This window comes from Pan paniscus, chromosome 13 (genome assembly GCF_029289425.2).
Source record: "Pan paniscus chromosome 13, NHGRI_mPanPan1-v2.0_pri, whole genome shotgun sequence".
Taxonomy (NCBI): Eukaryota; Metazoa; Chordata; class Mammalia; order Primates; family Hominidae; genus Pan; species Pan paniscus.
The window spans coordinates 107,992,894-108,019,641 of NC_073262.2; the positions used below are offsets into that span (position 1 = coordinate 107,992,894).

Consider the following 26,748-nt stretch of genomic DNA (forward strand, 5'->3'; position numbering starts at 1 on the left):
CTGCTTTTACCTCAGAAATCCCAAAAGCTGCAAATATAGGAGAAATAATATGGGACATGGAAAAAAAAGAAAAGCCTAATACCTGTAAAGCTTTTGGCAAAATTTTTGCCCTCATCAACCTCCTAAAGCATTATTTCTACCCTGACTCCCCACCGTGTTGAATATTTTGCCCAAACATTACTATATTTAATGACATTTTAAGCAAAAGTTATGTATCTCAAGCGATGTACTGAGCTATTAACTTCTCACATAATCATACTTAGAGTAATAATGTTGACCCCTAAGACTCTTCTGCATGGGTCTGGAATGCTAAAGAATGTATTCATGAAAACATTATTTAGCTATCTCCTGCTTTGTAGGTTAAGGAGGAGTCTTGAATGTATCAGGCAAATCTGAATTATATTTGAAAGTTAATGTTCTGGCCGAGCACAGTGGCTCACGCCTGTAATCCCAACACTTTGGGAGGCCGAGGCGGGCAGATCACCTGAGGTCAGGAGTTCGAGACCAGCCTGGCCAACATGGTGAAACCCCGTCTCTACTAAAAATACAAAAAAATTAGCCAGGCTTGGTGGTGGGCACCTGTAATCTCAGCTACTTGGGAGGCTAAGGCAGGAGAATCGCTTGAACCCGAGAGGTGGAGGTTGCAGTGAGCCGAGATCGCATCATTGCACTCCAGCCTCAGTAACAAGAGTGAAACAACGTCTCAACAAAAAAAGAAAGAAAGAAAGTTCTTATATTTTTGTCTGTATTTTTCTCTTTTCCTTACTTCTGTAAATGATACATGGATATTTCTTCAGTGAAAAAAAAGGAATAAATTCAGAAAGGGAAACAGGAAAGAGAGAAAAGGACAAAAAACTAGTCTGGGGGATGATAGCATTAGAGCTGACAGTTGGTTCGCCAGAGTCCCAAGACTAGACTGGCTACAACCAAAAAACTACAGTAGTAGAGAGAGATGGAGAGATGGCAATGGAGGGAGAAAATTTAGGAAAGAAGACTTGCTGATTGAAATAGTAAGTTGAGAAATATGCAGAATACTGGAAGAGGCTTCTAGGAAAGGCAGGACCATGGCACAATTATGAATATAAGCAATGCCACCTTCCAGGTGTGATACTCAGAGCTCCGACTTGACTAACATCCTCTACTATGGGTCAAAACACAGTCTAGGAAGCTGCAAATAGATGCCCATTGCTATGGGATTCTGAAGAAGACAGAAACATGTGCTTGTTTTATGATTCTTCTATTATTCTGGTTGCTTACAGTACAGGACTTTCTTCAAAATTTATATGTCAGGTCCTCATGTGAGGAGACTCTGATTCTCTGTGTGTGTGCTGGGGCAGGGTTGGGGGTATGAAGCCAGCCCATACATGTATAATTTGAAAAAGTCTAAGAATCGCTGGGCACGGTGGCTCACGCCTGTAATCCCAGCACTTTGGGAGGCCAAGGAGGGCAGATCAGCTGAGTTCAGGAGTTCAAGACCAGCCTGGCCAACATGGTGAAACCCCGTCTCTACTAAAAATACAAAAAATTAGCTGGGCATGGTGGTGCATGCCTGTAATCCCAGCTACTTGGGAGGCTGAGGCAGGAGAATCACATGAACCCGGGAGGCAGAGGTTGCAGTGAGCCGAGATCATGCCATGGCACTCCAGCCTGGGCAACAAGAGTGAAACTCCATCTCAAAAGAACAAAAACAAACAAAAAATCTAGGAATCTCCCCAAGTTTTTTTTGTTTTGTTTTGTTTTGTTTTGTTTTTTGTGTGTGTGTTTTGTTTTGTTTTGTTTGTTTGTTTGTTTTTGAGACAGAGTATCACTATGTCACCCAGGCTCGGCTGCAGTGGTGCCATCTCGGCTCACTGCAACCTCTGCCTCCTGTGTTCAAGTGATTCTCCTGCCTCAGCCTTCTGAGTAACTGGGACTACAGGCATGCACCATGACGCCCGGCTAATTTTTGTATTTTTAGTAGAGACAGGGTTTCACTATGTTGGCCAGGCTGGTCTTGAACTCCTGACCTCAGGTGATCCACCTGCCTTGGCCTCCCAAAGTGCTGGGATTACAGGCGTGAGCCACCACACCCAGCTGCATCTTCTTTTTTTTATTTCAAATGTGCAGTTTTCATTTTCCTAAAAGTACAAAACATATATGGTATTTTTGTAAAGCATCATAATTGCCACTGTGCCCTTGTAACTATATACATCCCAGGCACTCAGGAATGCTCAGAACATACTAACCCAGAGAAACCCCTGGGGAATTGTATTATATTTTCATTGTGTTCCAGAGCTGACTCAGGAAGCTGGGGCTGCATTAGAGAGTGATTGTGCATAAAGGAAAGCGTACAGGCAGAGATCGGGTTCTAATCTCAGCCCTGCCCTGACTCTGGTGGGAGGTCTTGGTCAAGGTTCGACACCTCTCAGAGCTTTTGGTTCTTCACTGGTAAAATGAGAGCATTGAACAAGGTGTTCAATAAGGCCTCTCGTGGCACTGTCATGGTGTAATTCCAGGAGTTTACCTTTAAGTGCCAATGACACTGGAGCTCGGGAAGCCTGCTTAGGAGATTGATAAGCTTTTATTTATATATTAATGATAATTCTTTAGTTTCTCACTCTCTATTGCATTAATAGGTCATCATAATTAGTCTTGAATATTTGTCTATCTAAATAATAAGGAAAAATTTCAAATTATATATGCTTAGGCTGCCCCTTCTCCCCTACCTTCTGTCGACACATACAAAGGGAATCAGAATCTCATCACAGGAGGACCTGACGTACACATTTTAAAGAAAGTCCTGGCAGTAGCTTACATCTATAATCCTAGCACTTTGGGAAGCCAAGGTGGGCAGATCACTTGGGGCCAGAAGTTCAAGACCAGTCTCGCCAACATGGTGAAACCCCGTCTCTACTAAAAATACAAAAATTAGCTGGGCATGGTGGTGTGAACCTGTAATCCCAGCTACTCAGGAGGCTGAGGCACGAGAATCGCTTGAACCCCGGGTAGCAGAGATTTCAGTGAACGAAGATCACACCACTGCACCTCAGTCTGGGTGACAGAGTGAGACGCTGTCTCAAAAAAAAAATAAAAACTAAAGTCCTACCTCTAAGCAACCTGAGTAATAGAAGAATCACAAAACAAGCTGATGTTTCTGTCTTTCTCAGACTTCCATAAAAGCATGTGATATTGTGCATGATGCATGATAAATATGAGTGAAAAGAAGGAAGGAAGGAAGGAAAGAAGAGAGAAAAGGGGGAATTTCATAATGGCATTATTTTTCTGCTTTCATTATCTTATTTTAGTTCCATTTTATGCAAAATGATCTTGACTTACTTAGAATAAAGAAGTATGACTTAATGAGCTCATCCCATAAATATCTTAGCTTTACCGCAAAAACAATGTGATTATTGTTAACAGCCTTCTCCTTCACGTTTCACTAGATTTGGAAAGAAGAAAGAGGATAAGGGTGGAAAGGCTGAGCAGAAAGGTACTCTGAAACATGGTGGCCTGAGAGAAGAAGAGCTGGAGAAAATGAAAGAAGAGCGTGAAAGGTGAGCAGAAGTGCCGAGACCTTCATTTTCTTTGACTCTATGGTCTGGGTTTAATTTAGATATTGCAACAGTCAACTGGAGAAATTTCATTTTAAGAAGTATCGGGGTTGACCGATCTGAAAGGAAAGGTGTCTGATACAAAAAGAACCTCCCTTTCTGGAAATTTTTATTCTATTTTGAGAAGAAATTTGCTTCATGTTTTTACTATATCAGTGCCTATAATTCCATAACACACTACCACCTGTTTTGACCATAAAAATGCATATTTTCTCCATGTCTTTTTTTTTCCAAAGAAAGGTCATTTGGATATTGATGTTTAGAACTATCCAGTTCCCATAGTCTGTTCCTAATTTTAGTCAGGCTGTTGTATACCTTCTTAATTTTATTCTGCGCAATCCGTTTGGGTCCTGTAATTTGAGAAGTGAATGTCCTTCATTCTTTAAAAAGACACTGTCTTTTATTAGGCTATCAGCAAGCTGAAGAGTGTGTTGCCCATCTGTTAAAGGGCCGGCTTCATTTGCTGGAATAATGCCGGTATGCAAGAGCTGAATTCTCCTGCTTGAGGAGCTTAATGTTCCATTTGGACAAGAGGTCCTTCACGTATCTTTGATGTTAACTCTGGCACTTATCGCAAGTGGATGTGTAAATGTCTGATTTTCAAGCATGTAATTGAATATTCATATTTCTCCTGAAAATTCTTTGCCTTCACAACTAAATGGAGCTTGGAGAAAGACTGAGATTATGACAAAACCAGCATATAATTCTAAGAGTTTGATTCTGACTTCATCATGTATGTACTCAGATTTACACAACTTTTCACTTGCTTATTAGTTACATTAGTTCTTATAGTTTCTAAAGAGACCGTTCTTGTATTGATTTTATTACTTTAGTATGTGTACTAAGAAAATCATATCTATTCATTGTGTTTTCTAGCACAGAGGAGTCTAAGAGTATCTACTGTTAGCCTTTGACCCCTATTTTGTAGTCTGTTCCCGTTGAGAAGGCTGACTTTTTCAATAGCAAGGAAAAAAAGCTATTTAGTCCTTTCTCATTTTTGAGAGGTTGATAAGCTGAGTTCTAAGGTCACTGGAGCAGTTAAAAGGAAATCAAGTGTTTTACATTGTTGTTGACTATTCACCTGACAGAGCTATCCTGAAGACATGAAAGATATTCTCCGTCATAACCTAAGATTCAGCAATCCTGTAATGTAAAATGTAATCCAGGCTGAGATTTTAATGCATATATTGGCAAAGGCATCTATGTGGGGAGCCTACATCATAGATCTTTGCTGCTCCCTTGACTTCTCTTACTGAGGTTACATCCCATGCCTCATCTTCAGGAAACTGAGCTGTTTTCTAGAATGCAGACTTTACATTTTTTTGTAGCTCATACTTACTTGGGACAGGGGAAAAAAACTCTTAGTAGCTGGGGAACTGTGTGCCAGCTAGAAAATTGATAACCCATAAAATAAGGTGAGTTGTCTTTAAGCAAGAGTTCATTTCCTTTCTGGTTTTGCCTTTAGTAGGCAGGTGCCTGAGGGAGTCTTGTTCTTAAAAGCTGAGCTGTAAATTCACTTCAGCTGGCTGTATAGGCTTCGGATCCAATTTTCTTAAAATATGTCTGGTCAAAATAGTGAAAGAACTATACTATTAGCCTCCACTTAGGCCACTTCCCACACATGAACACATAAAGCACATCTGATAGGGGTTTCCTAGAGACAACATTGTCTCAATCATGTGCTAGAGGAAGAAGTTGAGGAGTTGATTTTATGGTTGGGTGCTATAGAATTAATGACCAAAGGCATTTCAACAGCTCAGGGGCTGAGAGCCACGGATGGTGGAGGTGGAGGCTGAACATCTGGCATTGCTCCCAACCCTGGAGTCCTGATCCTTAGCTCTCCATCATCTATGGGAAACCAATTCACAACTCTTAAATAACTCAGTGAGTGTATCACTCTTCATGATATGGCAATGAAAAAAAATAGAATAAAGTAAGAAATAGTGATAAAAGCTATTACACTTTTCTCCTAATATGTTTGAAATTTGTTTCTTTGACGTGATTCAAGCCATCCTGTTGCTTACTTGTCTCATCCTGTCATAGGTATCATAATAGATTTATATTGGCATATCTCATTTTCAAAATATTTAATGCACCTAAATAAAATATATACCATAAAGTACTGGAGCCAGCTTGTACCAGCTTATAGGAACCAATTGTTAAACTTTCAAGAATTTTGTAAGCTGGCTGATAAGCCATTGGCAGTTCCACATTGGCTATAGTGAGTATATTTATAGCACAGTTTCTCTGAAGACCTAGTTTACCAGCACACTGCTACAGGTCTGTGACAGCTATCTTTAGTGCATATCCAGGAGGCAATTATCCAAAGAGGCAGGAAAAAAAAAAAAACAAATTCAACCACATGATTTCTTGTAGCTGAGTTTCTCAAAATGTGGTCCAGGGACCAACTACATCAGAATGAATCATTAGAAGACCTTGTTAAAAATGAAGATTCCTGAGCCCCATACCAGACTTACAGAATCAGAACCTTGGGAGTTGGAGCCCAGGAATCTGTGTTTCATACACAAGCGCAAGGTGATTCGTCAGCAGTCTCTAAAGTCTGAGAACCACTGACTTGGAGGAGCAGAATTTGGCTATAACATAAAACTATTCTTATTTAGCGAAAAATGATACACAGGATTTTTTTCTCAAAAGGACTGAGTGGCCCAGTCTACAAATATTTTCCTTGTTCTTCATGTGCCTTCTCCGAAATATCTTTTCTTACTGGTACAATCTTTTGTAAACAAATTAGAAACTGTAGCCAGTGCTCACTCAACTAAGGGAATATGGATCACTTGCCCCCAGCACCCCTCATGCACACAAAACTTACAAAAGCAATATCAGTTCATTAAGAAAATTTTGGAAACATAAAAAGTATAAAAACTATTAAAACCATACATAACTCTACCATAATCCCATAACCACTACTAATATTTTATAATCTTTTTTTTATGCATATACAGTTGGCTCCATATCCACGGGTTCCACATCTGTGGATTCAACCAACCGCAGATTGAAAATATTTAGAAAAGAAATTTCACAAAGTTCCCAAAAGTAAAATTTAAATTTGCTGTGCCAAGTACTACATTGAAGCTATGCAAATGAAGTGATGTGTAGGCACTGTAATAGGTATTATAAGTAATCTAGAGATGATTTAAAGTATATGAGAGGATATACATAGGTTATGTGCAAATATTACTCCATTTTATATCAGGGAGTTGATCATTCACAGATTTTGATATCCACAGAGTGTCCTAGAACTAATCCCCCATGGATACCAAGTGACAACTCTCTTTGAACACTTGATATCCAAAACCTGCATCTATAACATCTTGCTTTTTTCATAGCATTATATGTTGAACATTTTTCCCATGTCATTAATGTTTTAAAATATGTCATGTTGATCACTGCCTAATATTCTATGAGATCAATATACAATAAACTATTTACCTTCCATTGTCAAACATTTAGTCTGTTCCCATTTTTATCCTTTTTTTTCTTTCCTTTAAAAAAAAAATGGAGACAAGGTCTCTCGCTACGTTGTACAGACTGGTCTCTAATTCCTGAGCTCAAGTGATCCTCCTGCCTCAGCCTCCCAAGTGCTGGGTTTACAGGCAGGAGCCACCATGCCCAGACTGTTTCCATTTTTCACTGTTTCAAATAATAATTGGATGAATATCCAGGTACAAATGTCTTTATAAGTTACCTCCTAAATCATATAATTCCTATTGAAGTTTTAATTTCCTTGTAATCATTTTACCCTAGGATTAATCTAACCTCAATTCTAAATTTTAGGATTTTATATTATCTCTCCCCATTCATCTAATTTTTTTTGCTGATTTTCATATCTCATTTTAAGTTATCTACATATCTAATTCCTGATCCGAAACCATTTTGCTGCTATATATGGATAGTTTATCTATAGCTACATGTATTGAAAAAGTCCAAAAAGCCATAAAAGATGAGTTGGGTTACTAGATTAGATTAGAGGAATGCAGAGTCTAGAACAGTGGTTCTCAATGGGAGGGGGCAGTTTTACCACAAGGGCATTTGGCTATGTCTGGAGATATTTTTGATTGTCATAACTCGGGAAGAGGGGTGAGCAGTTACTGCCTTTTACTGGGTAGAGGCTAGGAATGTAGCTAAAAATCTTAAAATGCACAGGACAGCTACCCTCCCCCACAACATGAATCATCCAACCCAAAATGTCAATAGTACAGAGTCTGAGAAACCCTTTTATAATCTCCAGGCTTCTCAAAGAGCAAGGTACTCTCCTAGACATCAGAATTGCATTGTGTCATATTTCCTGTGGATAATGCAGAGAAATCTAGATCAGATGATATAACCCTAGAAGGATTATTAGCTATTTGAGAATGGTACCCAAACATTACTGATGAATATCCCGTCAATCTAAGCTTGCAAGAATAATTTTTTTCGTTAAAATTTATTTTTAACCTTGGCCTGCTGAGCATCGGCGTTAGTGATGGTGACCCGTTGATCAGATTGTGGTTGCCACAAAACTTCAGGGGTTGACAATATGTCCGATGACAGAATCAGCAGGAACAATGGACTGAATTAAACGTAAAGAAAGTTAATGGAAATAAATGTAAAGTCTTGCATTTAGGTCCAAAAATGAACTACACATACACAGGATGTGGAAGGTTTGATTTAATACCAAATATATGAAACATTTGCCTGATGGTTTTAGTTGAGCATAAGTTTAGCATGAGTCAACATGTGGATATGCCTGCCAAAAGCTTAATCTGGTCCTGAGCTACATTACTGGAAGTTCATGTACAAAATAAAGGAAGCCACAATAATTCTAATTTTACACTGCTTAGATCACACCTGGAATATCCCATGCCTCTGTCTCACACAGAGCATGCGGGTACTAAATCCAAGTCTTATTAAAAATGTTGAAAGACCTGAGAATACACAGCTTACAGAATCAAGACTTTGTGGATTTCTCATGCTTGAAGAACTGTCACATAGAGATTAGATCGGTTTTGTAGCATCCATTTTATTCCGTTCTACTTTATCAGTTTATTTGCTTATTCATCCATTCATTTATTTACTTTTTTGAAAACAAATTATTTGCTTTAATATTTATTTTCTTATTTATGTATTTGTCTCTTGAAGATACTAATGGAGCATTATTTTAAGAGAGGTAGTATTCAGCTTAATGGAAGGGAAAAGTCCTTAAAATTAGGGTGCAGTATGAGGCAGTGAGTTTGTTGACACTGGAACTGTTGAATAAGAAGCTAATGAAATGATTACATTTAGAAAGCATTAGTTCATCACGTAAATATTGGACTAGATCAGAGTTGTATAAATTTCAGTCACTGATCTATTTCTTTTATTGTCTTAATTATATTTATACATAATCAAATAAATAAAATATTATAAAAATCATAGCCATGTAAGTTAGCTTATCTAATTAAGTACATTAAGCCACATAGCACCTAAAATCTTCTTGTGTATCTTTTTTTTTTTTTTTTTTTTTTTTTTTTTAAAGACAGAGTCTCACTCTGTCACCAGGCTAGAGTGCAGTGGCATTATCTCGGCTCACTGCAACCTCCACCTCCCAGGTTCAAGCGATTCTTCTGCCTCACCCTCCTGAGTAGCTGGGACTACAGGCACGCGCCACCATGCCCAGCTAATTTTTGTATTTTTAGTAGAGATGGGGTTTCATCATGTTGGCCAGGATGGCCTCAATCTCTTGAAATTGTGATCCGCCTGCCTTGGCCTCCCAAAGTGCTGGGATTACAGGCATAAGCCACTGCACCTGGCCTTCTAGTGTATCTTAAATGCTACTTTGTCCTTAGATGATCGCTGGGGTTCTTTTCAGATATTCCAGTATGAGAAATATCTAAATATCTTAAGTATGGAAGCATTTACTTTTACTTTTCTAGAGCAATAATTATTGAACTTGTCATGGCATTGGTTTATGGTAGTGCATACACCATTGTTACCTGAGTGTATAAGCCCAAGTTTCTTGCTCAAGATTGTGTGGTAGGATTTTCTTAATCTCAAGTAAGAGATTTCTCAGCTTATGATGTGTCACTTCCTGTTACAAGTCAAACAGTCTATTGCAATGAAGCCCTGCATTAAATAAATTCATCATTTTGTTCATGCTTCAGTGAGATTAGCCATAATAAAATATTAGTTCCAAAGGCCCATATTCATTGCTAGAGATATGAACCCAGTGTTATATTCAAAGATGATTTCTTCCAACATTTTTCAAACTAAATTAAATTAGCATTTTTCACACATTCAGATTATGTAAATTAGCATCTTGAGCTGAAAGCAAGAGATTGTCTTAATATGTCAGTAAGTATATATTGTTGTTATTCAATTCTAAGACCTGAGTTTGTAACCTTTTACAAAGTATGAAATTAATCAGAATCTTGGACCTGTAAAATACCAAACTAAATACCTGTATTCTTAATACCATCTCAAAAATCCAGTGGAGATTGGTTAAAAGAAAAATATGTCCCCCTCCTCATCATTAATTTAGTATTACTATCCTGAGAAAAATATCTCCACTGACACCAAAGACTGTCTTCCATTGAAGTCCCATATTACTGACCCTGAAATAATACTTCAGTAAATGAAGTTTTCTCCTAAAATTGAAAAAAAAATTTTAATAACATGAGTTATATACTCCAAAATCTTCCATTACTCTTATACCATATCAGAGTTTATTTTGCAGGAAGCTCATTTGTTGTATTAATTAAACATTGCTTTCGTAGATCTTACTAGAATCTTAGCAGGATACATGAGGAGATGGGAGAAAAAAAAGAGCCAACCTCTTCAGCTTCAGCATTGAAAAGTATGAAAACATATGGCTCTTGTTTTCAACAAGTAGCCTGAACGGAATGTCTAAGTGAGAGTGAAGCTAAGATTTAGGAAAGTTAATCGGTTTCAGTGTCTGAATTCAAGGTTCTTAGTTTTCTTTCCTTTTGGGAAGCCTTCCAAGAACTGCAGACTTCTCCCTTGCCTTATCAGCTGAGCTGCTTGTGGCCTGTTCCCTTTAGTTTAAATCAATACATGTGTTTTTGATATTTGGCAAACCAAGATTTAATTATGCAGCTGCAAGTTCCCCACATAAACGAAATGCATCTTAGAGATATAAAAACATTCAGAAACCATTTATAGTTTGAGAATTCAAGTGGGTGAAAATCTATTCCCAACCTCTCAGCATTTTATTTAATTATGGAGGATTTTTATGTTACTGGAAATTGAAATGAAAACCAGAGTAAGGCTAGAGTTTATCCAACATTTGTTCATATTGAAAAATGAAGATGCTTATTAGAGTCGAAGAAGGAAAAGGAAAGTATTACATTCTGGAATTAATATTTTGGTTGTAATCTACACACATATAACGCTCCTAAATATATACAGCAACAAGTGAATTGATAGTATTTTGTCATTATTGTACACTCAAAAAAGGATGTATTAAAGAAACCAGAAGGTTGATTTCTTTAATTTGCCAAGCGATTCTCAATAATTAATTATTTACTGAACTTAATAACTTTGGCACTATTTAAACTGTTGAAAACACCCATGTTTTGGCATGATTACATACACATGATTAATTCAGCATGGTTTTACTCATCACTGAATATCCCTATCTTTTGCAGTAGAATTTTCTAGGTCCTGTGGTTTGGGTAAAATGTTGGAATGATTCCCAGTTTTAATAGTCCCAATTTATTATTACTAGTGAACCCTGATCAGATCATGGGCTGGATTAGATCCCAGTTTTTCAAAATGCCCCAATTTATGGCTCCCTTAAAATGCTGATAAAAATGTGTATTTGAATAAGGCTTTGGTTGGCTAAAAAAGATCCACTTAATTACTTTTAGATCCTTATTAGATCATCACTGCATGGAAGTTATGAAAAATCTTACTTGGTGGTGTTTCTCAGGACAAGGTCATGTTCTCTTTTTATGCTGACAGAAAGAAGCTATCAGATTTCTGTTTTTCATAGTACTAACCAACTCAGTGAATGAAAAGAGATCTTTCTGTATCCCTGTGATTACTATTGATGCTCGTGTAAAGGTAAAAATATCCATCTTTCCTAGAATGAGAATTAAAAATATATAGAGAGAAAGAACATAAACACAATGGCATAGTAGCCATACACCCACACTACTCTTTATTTGGGGGCCATTTTTCAAAATTTGCCTCTGATTTAGAGAAATTAGGGATTTAGACACAGCCCGGGGTGAAGGTAGCTTTAATATCTATACATTTATTTGATCTCTGTAACACCTATCTTCTCAGAAATGCTTGCGGTCACCAACAAAACTTGGCACATTACTGTATTTCTATAGACCAGAGATGGAAATACCTACATCCTAATGCCATGCCAGCATTTTTTATGAGCCAAAATCCTTTTATGGGACTTGAATCAATGTTAGAAGTGCTGTATTAGCAACTGCTTGTCAGCCGAGCTGGATTAATACATAAAATGAATCACTTGACTGGCATGCTTTCCAACAGTCATTTAGGCAAACTTCTATAAAGTACACCAGCTCTCTACAAATTGTTTTAAATAATTTTAAATATTTTTAAAGAATTCATGTACCCTGGAGTGATGTATTACTTTATCGTATGTAGTTGCAGGGCTGTTGGAATACATTCTGAAAAGGAATTATACTGAATTACCTAGAATGATTCCACAGAACTGTTTAGAGTATCTGACCTGATAAAAATGTGGAAAGAAATTTTAAATTTCGCTGATCCAGGATATTTGGTTGTAATATAAACGTATTAAATACAGAAATAGATATTCAATGTAATCCATAATTTTTTTGTAATTCACTGGATTTTATGCCAATCAGAGATACCAGAGCTGTACCTCGGAGATGCAGGTTGAATATCCCTTATCCAAAATGCTTGGAACCAGAAGTGTTTCAGACTTCGATTTTTCTTTTATTTTGGCATATTTGCATTATGTTTACCAGTTGAGCATTCCAAATCTGAAAATCTAAAATCAGGAATGTTCCAATGAGCATTTCCTTTGAGTGTCATGTCAGCCCTCAAAAAGTTTCAGATTTTGGATTTTCAGATTTGGGATGCTCAACCTATACAGATAAATTTACTTTAATGGGGATTAAATACAGCAGTGGCAGAATTTGAGAAGAGCATTTTCTGTGAAAGCTTTGGGGGACTGTAAGTAGGTAGAAGGCTGTTTGGTGACTAGAATTTAGGAATGAGAGCTTCTGTTTTATTATTCATTTTCGTGGCATTGGATAAGCCACTTTTGAGGATGTATTCTTATAGTTTCTATTTTTAGTACCGTGAAATAAAATGTTAATAATAATGCTTAAAGGCCCCAGTTTCCTACATTTTGTTTGGATAAAATGCTTTTTAACTTCTAAGTTCTTTAGAAGAAAAAATTTGCATAAATAAAAGTTTAGTGAACCCAGAATATTTTCTGTAGGCCGGTTTGGGGCTGGATAATATACTAGTAATCTTAATTTGCTGAAAGTGGTCTCTGAAAACTGTGGATATATCAAACTTCTGTAAATCAAATATTTTAAAAGAATTTGTAAGTCTCTCATCTTCTTTCCTTATTTGAACATTTGTTATATCCTGCTTTGGGAAGCTTTCATGACAGGCCAAGTTTAGTTAATGTTCACGTAGGTTGGCAAACTCTATATGATTTGAAAGGATGCTCAATCTATTGTCTTCTGGAATCTTCTCCCCCGTCACCACCCGGCCTCCACCCGCCCCATACCCTTCACATAGAAATACTAACCTAGGCCTGTGATTTACAAACTCCAAACTTTGAATATGTTTTTTCTGCATTTCCTGGACAGCTTTTTACATCAGTGGTTCTCAACTTTGGGTGATTCTGACCCCAGTGGGTATTTGACAATGTCTGAGAACATTTTTAGTTACCATACTATGGGGGAAGTGCTACTGGAATCTAGTAGGTAGAACTCAAGCATCTTTCTCAGCGTCCTATACTGCATAGGACAGCCCCCTGCAACAAAGAATTATCTGACTCATGACATGACTTGTGCCAAGGTTGAGAAACCACATTTTAGATAGATAGATAGATATAATAGAAATATACTACAGATATTTTAGTAAGTCTGTAGTTGAACCTAAGGATATGTATTTTGAAATTATTTCTCAAGTGATTGTCATTTATAGCCATGTTTGGGACCAACTAATGTAGGTGATGGCCCCAGAGAGATGCATGGCCAAATGGAAAGATTACAAGGCCCAGGAGTGGGTTAAAGATGACTCTGCATGAACGAACTTATCTGCTTCAAGTCTCATGTGTTAAATGAGAAACCTGTCTTTCAGATTGTTGTGAAAATTAAAAGCAATATTTACGAAGCACACACTGGTTCAGTCTAGGTGCTGACTGTTATTTTCTGACCTGCTTTGGGAATTAAAGCCCCAGATAACCCATACAGTAGCCTTTGGGAGCCTAGAATGCTCTGAGACACACCATCTGTGAAAGTTGCTGAATTGGATCCTGTTATGATGAAGGAGGCCAAGTTGAGCGGAGACTTTGCCCAGCTGGGAGTCATGCCAGATACTTCCATTCAAGAAGCTTCTCCTCATTTTTTATTGATCACCGGTTGGAAGTTGCTCCTCAAGCATAGTGAGCTTGGCATGAGATGGCAGCACAGTAGTGTGGGGGGTGCTGGCTGCAGCCAGTTCTTGGCAGCCCTGGAAACACATTCAGGGAGAAGGGACACAAATGGTGTGGGTGACTGCCAGCCTCTCCAAGTCCACAGGGCGTGTGACTGCAGAAAACACTTGTAACCACTGTCATTAAATTAAAAAAATTCTCATATTTGCATTTCCATTCTATATATTACATTAAGGGGGTGGCAACTCCGATCTGCTAATATTTGGAATCCAGTCTTTGGAGGAAATGGGATGAAAATGTCCTTTTCTTCCCATTCCACTCTTTCCCAGCTACCTGCCTTTGCCCTGGAGTATAATTACTTAATGACCTTACAGTGCATCTGAAGGAAATTCAGATTGCTGTCCCAAGGAATCTGACCCCTTTCCCAGGCACAAACTCCTGCCTTTTTCTGGTTTGTGTCCTTTGTTAGCATCTCATATTGAGAGTTAAGAGAGGCTGAAGTGGTTTGGGCTGTGCACAGAAGTGGCACAGAAGCCTGCTTCTCCAAGAGGTCATGGAAAAGCCTCCTCAACCATATTAAACAACAGTAACAACAATGGGCTGTTTAGATGGAAGATATAAGTATTCATGTTCTTGGAGAAACTTACATAGATAATTTCTGAAGTTATGATTTCTTGAAGCAGAGATTATTAAATTATGACAGGTTGGAGATGAATGAATCAGTGATAATTGCTTTGATCAAAGTCATTCCTCTCTCTCAAACTTTCAGTGGCTCTCTATTGCCTACTGCATACAGTGCAAACTCTTTGTCCTAACACATCTGACTTTAACCTTTCTAATCATAATTTCCACCCCTGACCAATATGACCCCTATACTCAGCCAATCTGGAATGTTCATACTTTTTGAGATTAACACTTTCCAATCACTGTGCCATTTCTAGTACCATTTCCGCTGTCTGGAATGCTCTTCTGTCTGAGTTGGTCCGAATGAATGGAAATTCAATGAAACCTCGCTTTCTCCATTATACCTTCTCAAACTACCTAAGTTGGAAGAGAATTCTTCCATTCTATCCTGGGTCAAGTTGCTTGATTGTGGTAATTTTCAGTTTCTTTACCTACAAAATGGGTATATAATATCCTAGGAATGTTGTGAGAATTAAATAAGACTCTGAAGTGAAGCATTCAGAATAGTGCCAGGCACAGAGACAGCCAATAAATGGTGAACTTACTATTTTTCTTCGTCTTTCTTTGAAAGAGAATGAACATGAGTACCAAACTGTTGGGTTTGAAGCCTGGCTGTTCCCTGTACTAGCTGTGTGATGGTGCATGTTCTGAGAAAACTTTCTGATCTTGATCATTTGAAGAAGAAAAAAAGGATAAAAATATCTAGCCTTCAGAGTTCCTATAAAATTTACATAACATGAAATACTTAAAGTACCTAGAACTGTGCTTGGCACATAATAGATACACATTGTCATTATTATTGTTGTTATTTTTCTGCATGGAATTGTAGATGTTTGTATTTACAAACATGCCTTCTCTCCCTTACTACCTCACCATTTCCTTGGGGTGAGGATGATATTGTAATCATTTTTCTGTTTCTCTCACGATCTAATACATTATGTTTCACAGAATAGGCACTCAATAAGTAGTTGCTGAATAATGGATGAATGAATGAACAACTATAAAACCGTACTGATTTTAATTTTATTTTTCAAGTGAATAATTGCTGCAATGGAACTAAGAGCAGAGTAGGCTAAATCAATGGTAGACAAAGCTATAGCATTTAGAGATATAAGACTTTCCCTGGGCTATGAAATGGTGTCAAGAAATATGAGGTTATTTGTAACTGGCAGTAGGACAGTGGAAATGAATCATTGAAGCATAGTGGCCAGTCCATCAGGACTATCAACACTTGTTTCCCTGTGGCTGAACCAGATCCTGAGAGACACAGCCTTAAAGTGAATGAAATTTCATCCACTTCACAGGGAAATGAAAATGCTGTGGGCCCAGAGAGCTGTTGTTTGTTGTTGTTTTCAAATTGGGCTTGTGTCCCCATCCCCTTTCATTGACTTAAATTTAATCCGTTGAAATTAGTTTTAAGTACCATTTATTTTAACCTTTTAAAATGGAAGATACGCCTTTTTAGGGAAAATTGAATTCGGTTGTATGGATGAGACACACTGTCCTTGGCTTATTCTTGTCAAATGAGGATATTTTTGTGCTGTATTTTGAGCTGATTCAGTCAGAATTCTTGGTGCTGATTGTATTTTGGGGGCAGGCATAAAAAACTAATGTAGATGGAAGATCATGAAAAATGGCAACAGCCATTTGTGATGTATCAGATGCCATCAAGCTACTCTTTCAAGGAGGCAATAGGACTAAACTCCAAGCCCGTGATTAGGAGTCCGTATCATAATTACATTAGAGCCTTTGTCTTGTAAAATATTTCTAATCTATATTCTCCTGCAATTACATGTCTTTTCTTCATGTCTAAGTCCTAATTCTCTTGAGGCATAGATTGTAAGTTGTTTCATTTTCTTACATCTCAGTAAAGAGAAGATATTCAGTAAAGTCCTGGTTGACTTAAAAGTATAAAACAGTATTAAATTTTGAGTAAGTTACTTAGATAATTTCAAAAACTGACAACATTTTAATAATCAGTAGGAAAAGAATAACTATCTATTAAAATATCTTGCCAAACATTCTTGCTTATTTTTGAAAGTATAGTGGCCTCCTTAAAAATTACCTTGATTATAATAGTATGTACCAGTTTTTAAAGTAAAGAACAAATGAGTAGATGAGGAATTGCTTAGACTAATCATTTTTTGAAATAATAGTGGACTCTATTATTGACAGCATCAACAGCTAATTAAAAATTCTATTAGTGAAGATGTAAAAGATGGCACATTTCCAATCTAGATTGACACTGAGGACATAGACATAATTGATATTTGTTCAATAATCCTAAAATGTTTCACAGTCTCTAATAGAGGCTGTGATTGCCAAAGAAAGTTTCAAGTGCTAAAAATATATATATTCTAGGCACTTAAAGATATTTTCAGATCAAATAATGCACCTTTAAAAAAAAGTAAAATTTTAGCTGAATGAGCATCAAAGGATATTTTAGTGGGTTGACTTTATTTTTAAAAAAAACACAGAGTCAAGATAATATATGGTGTGATTCACATGTTTTTAATCTGGTTATAGTGGATGTAATAAGAAAGTCAAAAGAGGATAATTTGCTAGTTGGACTTTTAAATTTTGGAGATGTATTTTGTAATGGTCACATAAATGAATGCATATTGAAAAAATCTGCAATGACCATTAAATATTCCACTTTGGAAAAACAAGATCATAGCTTTAACAAAATGCTTCAATATTATAGTTCACTGATTTTGACAATATTAAACCCAAATTGAATATGTTTCTATATAGGATATTTTCACATGGCAACTTAAAAACTTGGCATAATAATTTTCCTACTTTTGATAATCAATTCTGTTCCCAATAATTATAGATTTACCTCACCAATTATTTCAAAGGATGGACAGAGAAGTAAAGCCTTGCCGAGAAAGGTAGTAAGTGAAACCAGAACATTTTACAAAATGTTAAGAAATGGGCACTTAATTCTTGAGGAAACATAACTCATTTCACCAGCAAACAAAAATCCAATGCCAAGAAAACTGACATTATGCTAAAATATTCAATGCCTCAAGTGTGTATACGACTTAAGGTAAAAATGGATGCCTAATATCATCAGTGACCAATTCATCCCATTGAATGAAAAATATTCAGAGGAATAAGCACACTCTACTGAAGCTAGTTGTGCAATCCTCATTGATCAATTTGAAATAACCACCTACAGATATCAATTACCTTGGTCCATACTGCTCTTGCTCACATAAGCTTGACTGTGCCTCAATTCAAAGAAATTTTTTTTTAATTGTGACATAATAAACTAATATGATGTGTGAACCAACATGGGAATTTAAGTTCTCAAAGATATACTGAAAGATTTTGCCTCTGAGCAGGAGAAACACATTTTACTAAAATCATGCCAATTGACACAGGAAATTTGATGAAGATCTCCAAATATCACAGATTAAACCCGAAATATGTAGTATGTTTTTACAACTTTTCTAGGGCATTTGAAAACATATGCAACTATGTAGACATGTTTATGATTCTATTTACACATTCATTTTTACATTGCCCTATAATCAGATGACACAGGAAAGGAATTTTTTTTCATTTGAAGGAATATGAGAAACAGTTTCAAGCATAGACTAGCTGAGGAGTAGGGGACTTTATTTTATTACTTTGTGACATCCTGAGGGCATGCTTCTGGTATGAAGAAGGCTTAGCTGTCTGAAAGTATTCCTGTTTGTGAGAATACCTTTAATGCTGTGACCATGGGTGTGCCTGCATGTGTGTGTGTCTTTGTGTGTGATATAGTTACATAGATAGATAATATGTATATAGGCTTAACAGTGTCTGGTAATACCCTGCTACATCCTCTTATGAGCCTCTGATAACCATTCCTTAATGAATTGGAAAAGTATTATTTTAGTTAAATGAATGATTACATACTACCTGTTTTCATGATGTATAAAAGGATACCAATGAAGAGAATTAGGTTCTTGGAGAAACAGGGAGATGTTGAAAAGCAATCAAGAAAAATGTTGGGGTAAAGGGACTGGAACACCTGTGGGGAAGGCACCATTCCTCCTCACATATGTCTTCATCCCTGAAAATCTGCTAAGCCCTGGGCCTGCAGGTGAGCAGCATGCACAAAAGTAGATTTGTTAATTTTCTGAAAAGAATACAGCTGGCTGGCTCAAAGAGTTAAGGCAACATGCTAATAAGGCTGATATCATATAAACTATGCCCCTTTATGGAAGATTGATGCATTAAAAAAAATCATGTAAGTATCCACTGTAGTGCAAGTACTGTAATAGATGCTAAGGACTCAAGGATTAATTTTTTTTTTTTAAGGAGAAATAAGATTTCTTGGTCTTCTTACAAGGAGCTCAAAACTGCACTTCCAACCCCAGGTAAACATCTAAAAATATATTCTGTTGGACCTTCAAGGCCTTCAAGCTAAGGGAACAACTGAACCTTTCTTTTCTTTTCTTTTCTTTTTTATTTTACTTTAAGTTCTAGGGTACATGTGCACAACGTGCAGGTTTGTTACATATGTATACATGTGCCGTGTTGGTGTGCTGCACCCGTTAACTCGTCATTTACATTAGGTGTATCTCCTAATGCTATCCCTCCCCCCTCCCCCCACCCCCCGGCAGGCCCCAGTGTGTGATGTTCCCCACCCTGTGTCCATGTGTTCTTACTGTTCAATTCCCACCTATAAGTGAGAACATGTAGTGTTTGGTTTTCTGTCCTTGTGATAGTTTGCTCAGAATGATGGTTTCCAGCTTCATCCATGTCCCCGTAAAGGACATGAACTCACCCTTTCTTATGGCTGCATATGTGCCACATTTTCTTAATCCAGTATATCATTGATGGACATTTGGGTTGGTTCCAAGTCTTTACTATTGTGAATAGTGCCGCAATAAACATACGTGCACATGTGTCTTTATAGCAGCATGATTTATAATCCTTTGGGTATATGCCCAGTAATGGGATGGCTGGGTCAAATGGTATTTCTAGTTCTAGATCCTTGAGGAATCCCCACACTGTCTTCCACAATGGTTGAACTAGTTTGCACTCCCACCAACAGTGTAAAAGCTGAACCTTTATTTTCAGGAGGAATACCTGAGAGATCACCAAAGGGTAGAGCAGACTTGTCATCTCCATACTCAAAAAGTTGCATAGTCTCTCCCATAGTTGATTGGATGCCTCTCTTTGCATCTCATCCTCACGGCCCCCAGCCTGATCTCCACAGGCTAGAGCCTTCCTTGCAAGATCAATCCAGCCCCCTTAACCTTTCACTGAAACACGGAAATTTTTCTCAATCTGCTCTCCATTTAGCAGTTGTAGGCACCCTGCAGATGGGGCCTCCTCTGGAAGCTGGCCTTCTCCGGGAACCCCCAGTGGAGGCCTTTATTGTGTCCCACCCACTTTGTGTGCGCTTGAAAATCTAACAAGCATATGTTTTCCTAATAGGCAGTACTCCTTGGATAAACTATTGTTAATCTGTATCATCTTGTATTCTCTTGTGTCTTTTTTTCTTCTTTCCTCATTTTTCATTTTTTACATTTTCTCATATGAAAGGTCACCTTTACTTGGTCACTTCAGTGGAATAGTTCCCAATTTCAGGCCTAAAAGCTTATAAGAAAAATGTGTATTTTGATGAATTTTCATACTTTTGATCATCTGGAGAACTAATGTAATCTGTTTTAGGTCCCTGGACCTTTTTCCTTGAGATGTGCTGTCACACCTTTGAATCTGAGGTTAAATTGAAGTTATATGAAATTTTTCCACTTAGAGGATTTGGGTAGATATCTTCTGCTATGATTCACTTTTGACTTTTTAATTATTTTTGGCCTGAACTCTTCAATAATTCAGCAAATATTAATTGAGCATCTAGGCACATGAGGGAAATGGCAAGATGCGTAAAACACAATCTAGTCCCTGCCCTCAACAAGTTCATGATTAAGGAGAGAGCAGAGAGACCAATACACAACTAATTATAATAAAGCTAACTATGATAAATGCTGAAAGGGGGTTTAAAAATGCTATATGATCACAGAGAAGGCAGCCATGAGAAAATAGTGTTGTAGCTGGGACAATAGGACACACCCTCTTTATCACCCAGTATTTCCAGACACTTGCAATGAAATCATTAGATTCAATTATAATGTACAACTTAACTGTGCAGCAAATTAAAAGAGACTTTAAAAAATTTAAATTCTTAATCCCATCAATAATACATGATATTTTTGCTGCTAACTAGAGAGAAATTTAAGACTCAGGGAAAATTTTCATTTAAAATCTAAGGGATTTTCCAAGCAATCAGGGTGTTTTCCATTATAGTTTCTTTCTCTAAAGCTGACAGAATATAGTAAAAAGTTTAGGGCAAAACTTTCTGGGAAAATAGCAGTTGAGACAGGCAGATAACTTTGGGTCATAAATTTATATTACTGAATATTCTGCAGATACATACAAAATTTATTTAAATATTTTAAACTATAAACTATAATCTTAGTAGCCTAGAATGTTTGGCCAAAATATTTCTATACTTATAAGTGGGTTACAAACTATCCATTTGTATATAGTACTATGTAATATATATACATACAGTAATACAGCACTGATATGGTTTGGCTCTCTCCCCACCCAAATCTCATCTTGAATTGCAGCTCCCACAATTCCCATGGGTCATGGGAGGGACCCAGTGGGAGGTATTTGAATCATGGGGGTGGGTCTTTCCTGTGCTGTTCTCATGATAGTGAGTAAGTCTCACAAGATCTGATGGTTTTATAAAGAGGAGGAGTTCCCTGCACAAGTTCTCTCTCTTTGCTGGCCACCATCCATGTAAGATGTGACTTGTTCCTTCTTGCCTTCTGCCATGATTGTGAGGCCCCCACTAGCCATGTAAAACTGTGAATCTATTAAAGCTCTTTTTCTTTATAAATCACTCAGTCTTAGGTATGTCATTATCAGCAGTGTGAAAACAGACTAATACAAGCACCATAGTAAAAAAATGGTGGAGCAAATTGAACTTTCTTTACAGTTTTGAAAAACTGAAGAAGCCAACTAGGGTGACCAAAGGTCAGTTTTCCCCCATCTCTTGACATAGATAAGGCAGACCCCAGACTGCCAGAAAAAAACAAGTTCCATATTACATACAAGTCACTTACTCTTTAAACTTCTCAAGTTAGTAATTATCCCAAAACTTCATTATTCTGCAGTCTCTTCTGAACACTCCACTAGCCAGGAGGGAAACGGGGAAAGGGGAGAATCAGGAAGAAATAAGAAATGCTTCCCAGTGCCAGGCACATAGTAGACTCTCAGAAATGTGGATTAAATGGATGAGGTCAGGTCACAGCTAATATTTAGTTACTTCATTGTGATTCCTCCATACCTCAAGGGTTACAGGATGAAAACTGCAGTGGAGAAGGATGGTCTTCCAATGATGTCCCTCCCTCTTCAAAAAAAAATCTGTTCAGTGAATGTGGCTAAAGCAAATTAAAGGATTCATATATTTTCGAAAGATTTGCGGCCAAGAGATTCGAACCAAAAGCATTTGCTGCTTTACTCTCAATCAAGCAGAAAATTCAATTAACCGTAACACACCTGGTCCCCTGAGCATTCTGGCCAATCCAGGTTATACAGCATTGATTAAAAGTATCTACTCTCTGTCTAGGGTTCCAGGTGGAATTGAGAAGGAGCTAAAAGAAGCTGTGTTTATGCTTTTCAAGAGCTATTAGTGGTGTGTGCATGTGAAGACTGCATAAGTATCTCTGTTCTCTGCTCTCTCATCTCCCCTGTCTCAGATGTGGATAACTGTTACTGTTATTCCTAACAGTTGCTATGTACGTGCCAGCCACACTCTTCTAAAAGCTTTAGTAGTATTAGGTCATTTAGCCTTCTTCCTTTGGGGCAGGTACTATTATATCTCTCATTTGCAGGTGACAGAAAGCTTAAATAATTTGTCCGTGGTACAAAATTAGAAAGTGGCAGAGCTCAGTTTCCATCCCAGGCTGTCTGGCTCCCTACATCACCTTGCTTTTCCATTTCTGAAATAGCAGAGTGTTCACATATCCATCAACACCTGCAGGTCTACTCTGAAAAAGGCTTTGCTTCAGTGGAACTGTCTGGGTGAGGAGGATGCTGCCTCCCATGAAGATCTTAAGGCAGAAATATAAATGTAAATTTTGCTCATTAAAACCATAATTAATTTATTGAAAGTGAATTGTTATTATTTCAGGGATGAATGCATATTGGAATATGCTGATTATTTTAATGAACCAAGAGCCTCTTCTGGGATACTTCCCTTGTATTATTTGCAAGCAGGTCACCGTAAATTTTCTAAGAGAGAGAATGAATAGATTGCTGCTCATTTTCAAGTTTTGCCTTATGAAAAATGCAAAAGAGGCTGGGTGCTGTGGCTCACGCTGTAATCCCATCACTTTGAGAGGCCCAGGCGGGCAGATCATAAGGTCAAGAGATCAAGACCATCCTGACCAACATGGTGAAACCCCATCTCTACTAAAAATACAAAAATTAGCTGGATGTGGTGGGGCGTGCCCATAGTCCCAGCTACTCAGGAGACCAAGGCAGGAGAATCACTTGAACCCGGAGGGAGTGAGCCAAGGTCATGCCACTACACTCCAGCCTGGTAACAGAGCAAGACTCCATCTCAAAAAACAAAAAAACAAAACAAAAAAAAAACGGAAAAGAAAATGTGTGCTGTATATTGGGAGATGATAAGACGATATCTTTGTTTAGGAAAGAAAGGCCTAACATCATCTGTTTTAGACTCACTATTCTCCTCTAGGTGGCCATTTCTTGCACTACAGATGTCAGCTGCCGGGACCAGTTTGTGTGGTGCTGTGCCTACACAATGCAGGCACACTGCAATGTCTCCAATATAATTGTTACGTTTAACATTTAGAGCCATTTATGTGGGTTTCCTCTCCTGTGTTCCACTGTATTCCATTTTTAATCTCCTCAAGACACACAGTAGAAAAGCTGCCAGAATTTGTTTTTTCTCTTCATATGTTATAGGGTCTGAGGTTTCATCTTTCATATTTCCACATTGCAGGAAAGATGAGCAATGACATATTGACCAAGGCTGTGAATGAAAATAGTGCATACCTAAATACTTCTCTTTAGGTATCATCATCAGTTCCATTCATTCATAACCAGCATTAGTCTTCTATTGCTGCTGTAACAAATTACCACATACTTGGTATCATAAAACAACATAAATTTATTCTCTTAACGTTTTGGAGGCCATAATTCTGAAGTTAGTTTCACTGAGCTAGAGTCAAGATGTCAACTGAGCTGATTCCTTTTGCAGACTCATTGTCATTGGCTTTTACTTGGCTGCCTATGTTCCTGGCTCATGGCTCCTTCCGCCATTTTTAAAGTGCATCTCTCCAATCTCTGCTTCCGTTGTCACTTGGCCTTCTCTCTCAGACCTTGCTTTGTCTGTTTCCATCATCACATTATTGAGTGCCTACTGTCTGCCAGGCACTGTGCTAGATATTGGAGTTCTATCAATAGACAAGTCAAATAAGGACCCTGCTTCCATGAAGATTCCATTCTTGTAAACAGATAAATAAAAAAGATAAAATCAAGTAATGGTAGGAGTATGAAGAAAATAAACTAGAGCAATGTGATAGAAAGATGGGGCTGGGAAGAATGCCTAAGATGCCAAGATTCAATCTCAGCGATGAGCCAGTCACAAGAAGGCAATTTCAGGCAGAAAGAACTGCAAGAGCTAATCAGGCCTGAGGCAAATGAAGCTTTGTAATTGGAGTTGAATAACTAAGGGAGAGCGTGGCATAAGCCAGAGTCACAGAGGAGGCGGTGACCGAGTGGATAGCGTCACAGATCATCGTAGGGAGCTTAGATTTTATCTAAGTGTTAAAGGAAGACATGAAAGTGTTATAAGCAGAGAAACAGTTAAATATTTACTGTTTAAGAGATTGTCTGGGCTGCTGTTTAATGACTAGATTCTCCATGAAGGGAGCTATCTGGCCACACCTTGCCTCCCTCTTAAAAAGTATGTTTCCTTACTGTGGTTACATAGAGCCTGAATAAAATCTAAATCTTAGTCATGCAGGTAATTGAAGGATGTTTCCCCACATCTAAAACTTAGACCTCTGCAGTACCCTGCTAACCACAATAAAAAAAATGCCAATTCTTCCCTTTTTTCCAACATTTTATGGATCCATTAGCAATTTGCAGTTCCCATAGGAGATAAAACAAGTCTCTTTTCAAACATGAAGAGATTTCCTATGGTAATTATAGGCAAAACCTGGAGCAAAGGGCCATTAGGTAGGCCAAGGAATAGGGACCCAGCTGAGTGATGGAATGCCATGGTCAGGACGGAGAATAGGCCCTGAAAAGAATAGGCTTAGCTTAGGTCTGTTGGTCTTGGTGAAGGGACAGTGAGGGTAGATCAGACAGTAGGCTCCCGTGGACAAACAGTCATTGCCTATCCTAACAAATGAAACATCCTCATTGTAGTTCTCAAAACTATGTGCAAGTAGCATATGGTTGTCTATAAAAGCCTCCTTCATACTCCTTGACAACCAGGTTTGAACTGATGGCCATGGTAGAACCTTTCTCCTCGACATCCAGTGGAGTAGGAATGAGGTCATTCCGGGTAGTCATCTTGTCCCCTAACTGCACAACAGTCTGACAGAATCACCATAGACACAGCAGACATCATCTGGATTAGCTTGTCGGACCTTCTCTGATGGTTGCTGAGCGGCGATTGCCTAAGGCAAATGTTGGCCCAGCCAATGCTGTGTCCTCAGTGTGCATGCGGTAGAGGGAGGAAGACCAGATGATGAGGATGCTCACCTCAGGCTTGGATCCCTGTTAAGGAAGACCCTATCACTATCCTTTTGGAGGTAGGAGGGGACCTTAGTTTGCAGACCTGACGGACAAGCCTGTGGTTCTTTCACCTGATACTCATGTGTCCCTGGTCCTTTTCATCTAGCCTAGTGCAGTTCTAAGTACTTAGTAAATACTCAATAAATGTTGGAATCAAACCAAATTGGCTGACATGCCCCATTTCTTGGCATATGCCTGGACATGTGAGAATATTCTATATGGTTTCTCCAGAACAAAGTCCCATCTTAAGAAGCCAAAAATGGCAAGCCTAATAAGCACCATAGAAAATACTGTGGTTTACGTATGTTCATTGCAACCCTATTCACAGTAGGGTTCACAACATGGAATAATATTCACAACATGGAATCAACATAAATGCCCATCAGTGGCAGACTGGATAAAGAAAATGTGATACCTATACACCGTGGAATACTCTGCAGCCATAAAAAAGAACAGGATCGTGTCCTTTGCAAGGACATGGATGGAGATGGAGACCATTATCCTTAGCAAACTAACACCAGAACAGAAAACCAAATACCACATATTCTCACTTATAAGTGGGAACTAAATGATGAGAACACATAGAGGGGAACAACACACACTGGGGCCTTTTGGAAGATGCAGGATAGGAGGAGGGAGGGGATCAGGAAAAATAGCTTATGGGTACTAGGCTTCATACCTGGATGATGGAATAATCTGTACTACAAAGGCCCATAACACAGATTTACCTATTTAACAAACCTGCACTTGTACCCCTGAACTTAAAAGTTTTTAAAAAAGAAAATACTGTAGTTGAATACAATATTTTTGCTGACCTGTTTAAAGCCTTCTGCATGAGTTGGATAGGAGGGAAAAGACTATACCCTCTGTGTCTTTTTAAACTCTCTATGATGCAGAGAACGTGACTTTTCAGAATATGAGTGCCCTATACCTTTGGACTAGATGGAAACCTCAGGTATGAAGGGTCTGTGTTTATCCCTGTCCTAGGTATAGTCATGGTTCTATACT

At 38.0% G+C, this 26,748-nt stretch overlaps 1 protein-coding gene across 3 annotated transcripts in view; it reads left to right on the top strand.

Moving 5' to 3' along the window:
• Positions 1-26,748, top strand: part of PARD3B (par-3 family cell polarity regulator beta) — a 1,074,947-nt gene that overhangs the window by 845,976 nt on the left and 202,223 nt on the right. For all 3 annotated transcript variants that reach the window (XM_003820781.6, XM_034954909.4, XM_008974231.5), the window contains one exon: positions 3,423-3,533. In XM_003820781.6, the coding sequence (XP_003820829.3) occupies positions 3,423-3,533 (111 nt within the window). The remainder of the gene's footprint in view (positions 1-3,422; positions 3,534-26,748) is intronic.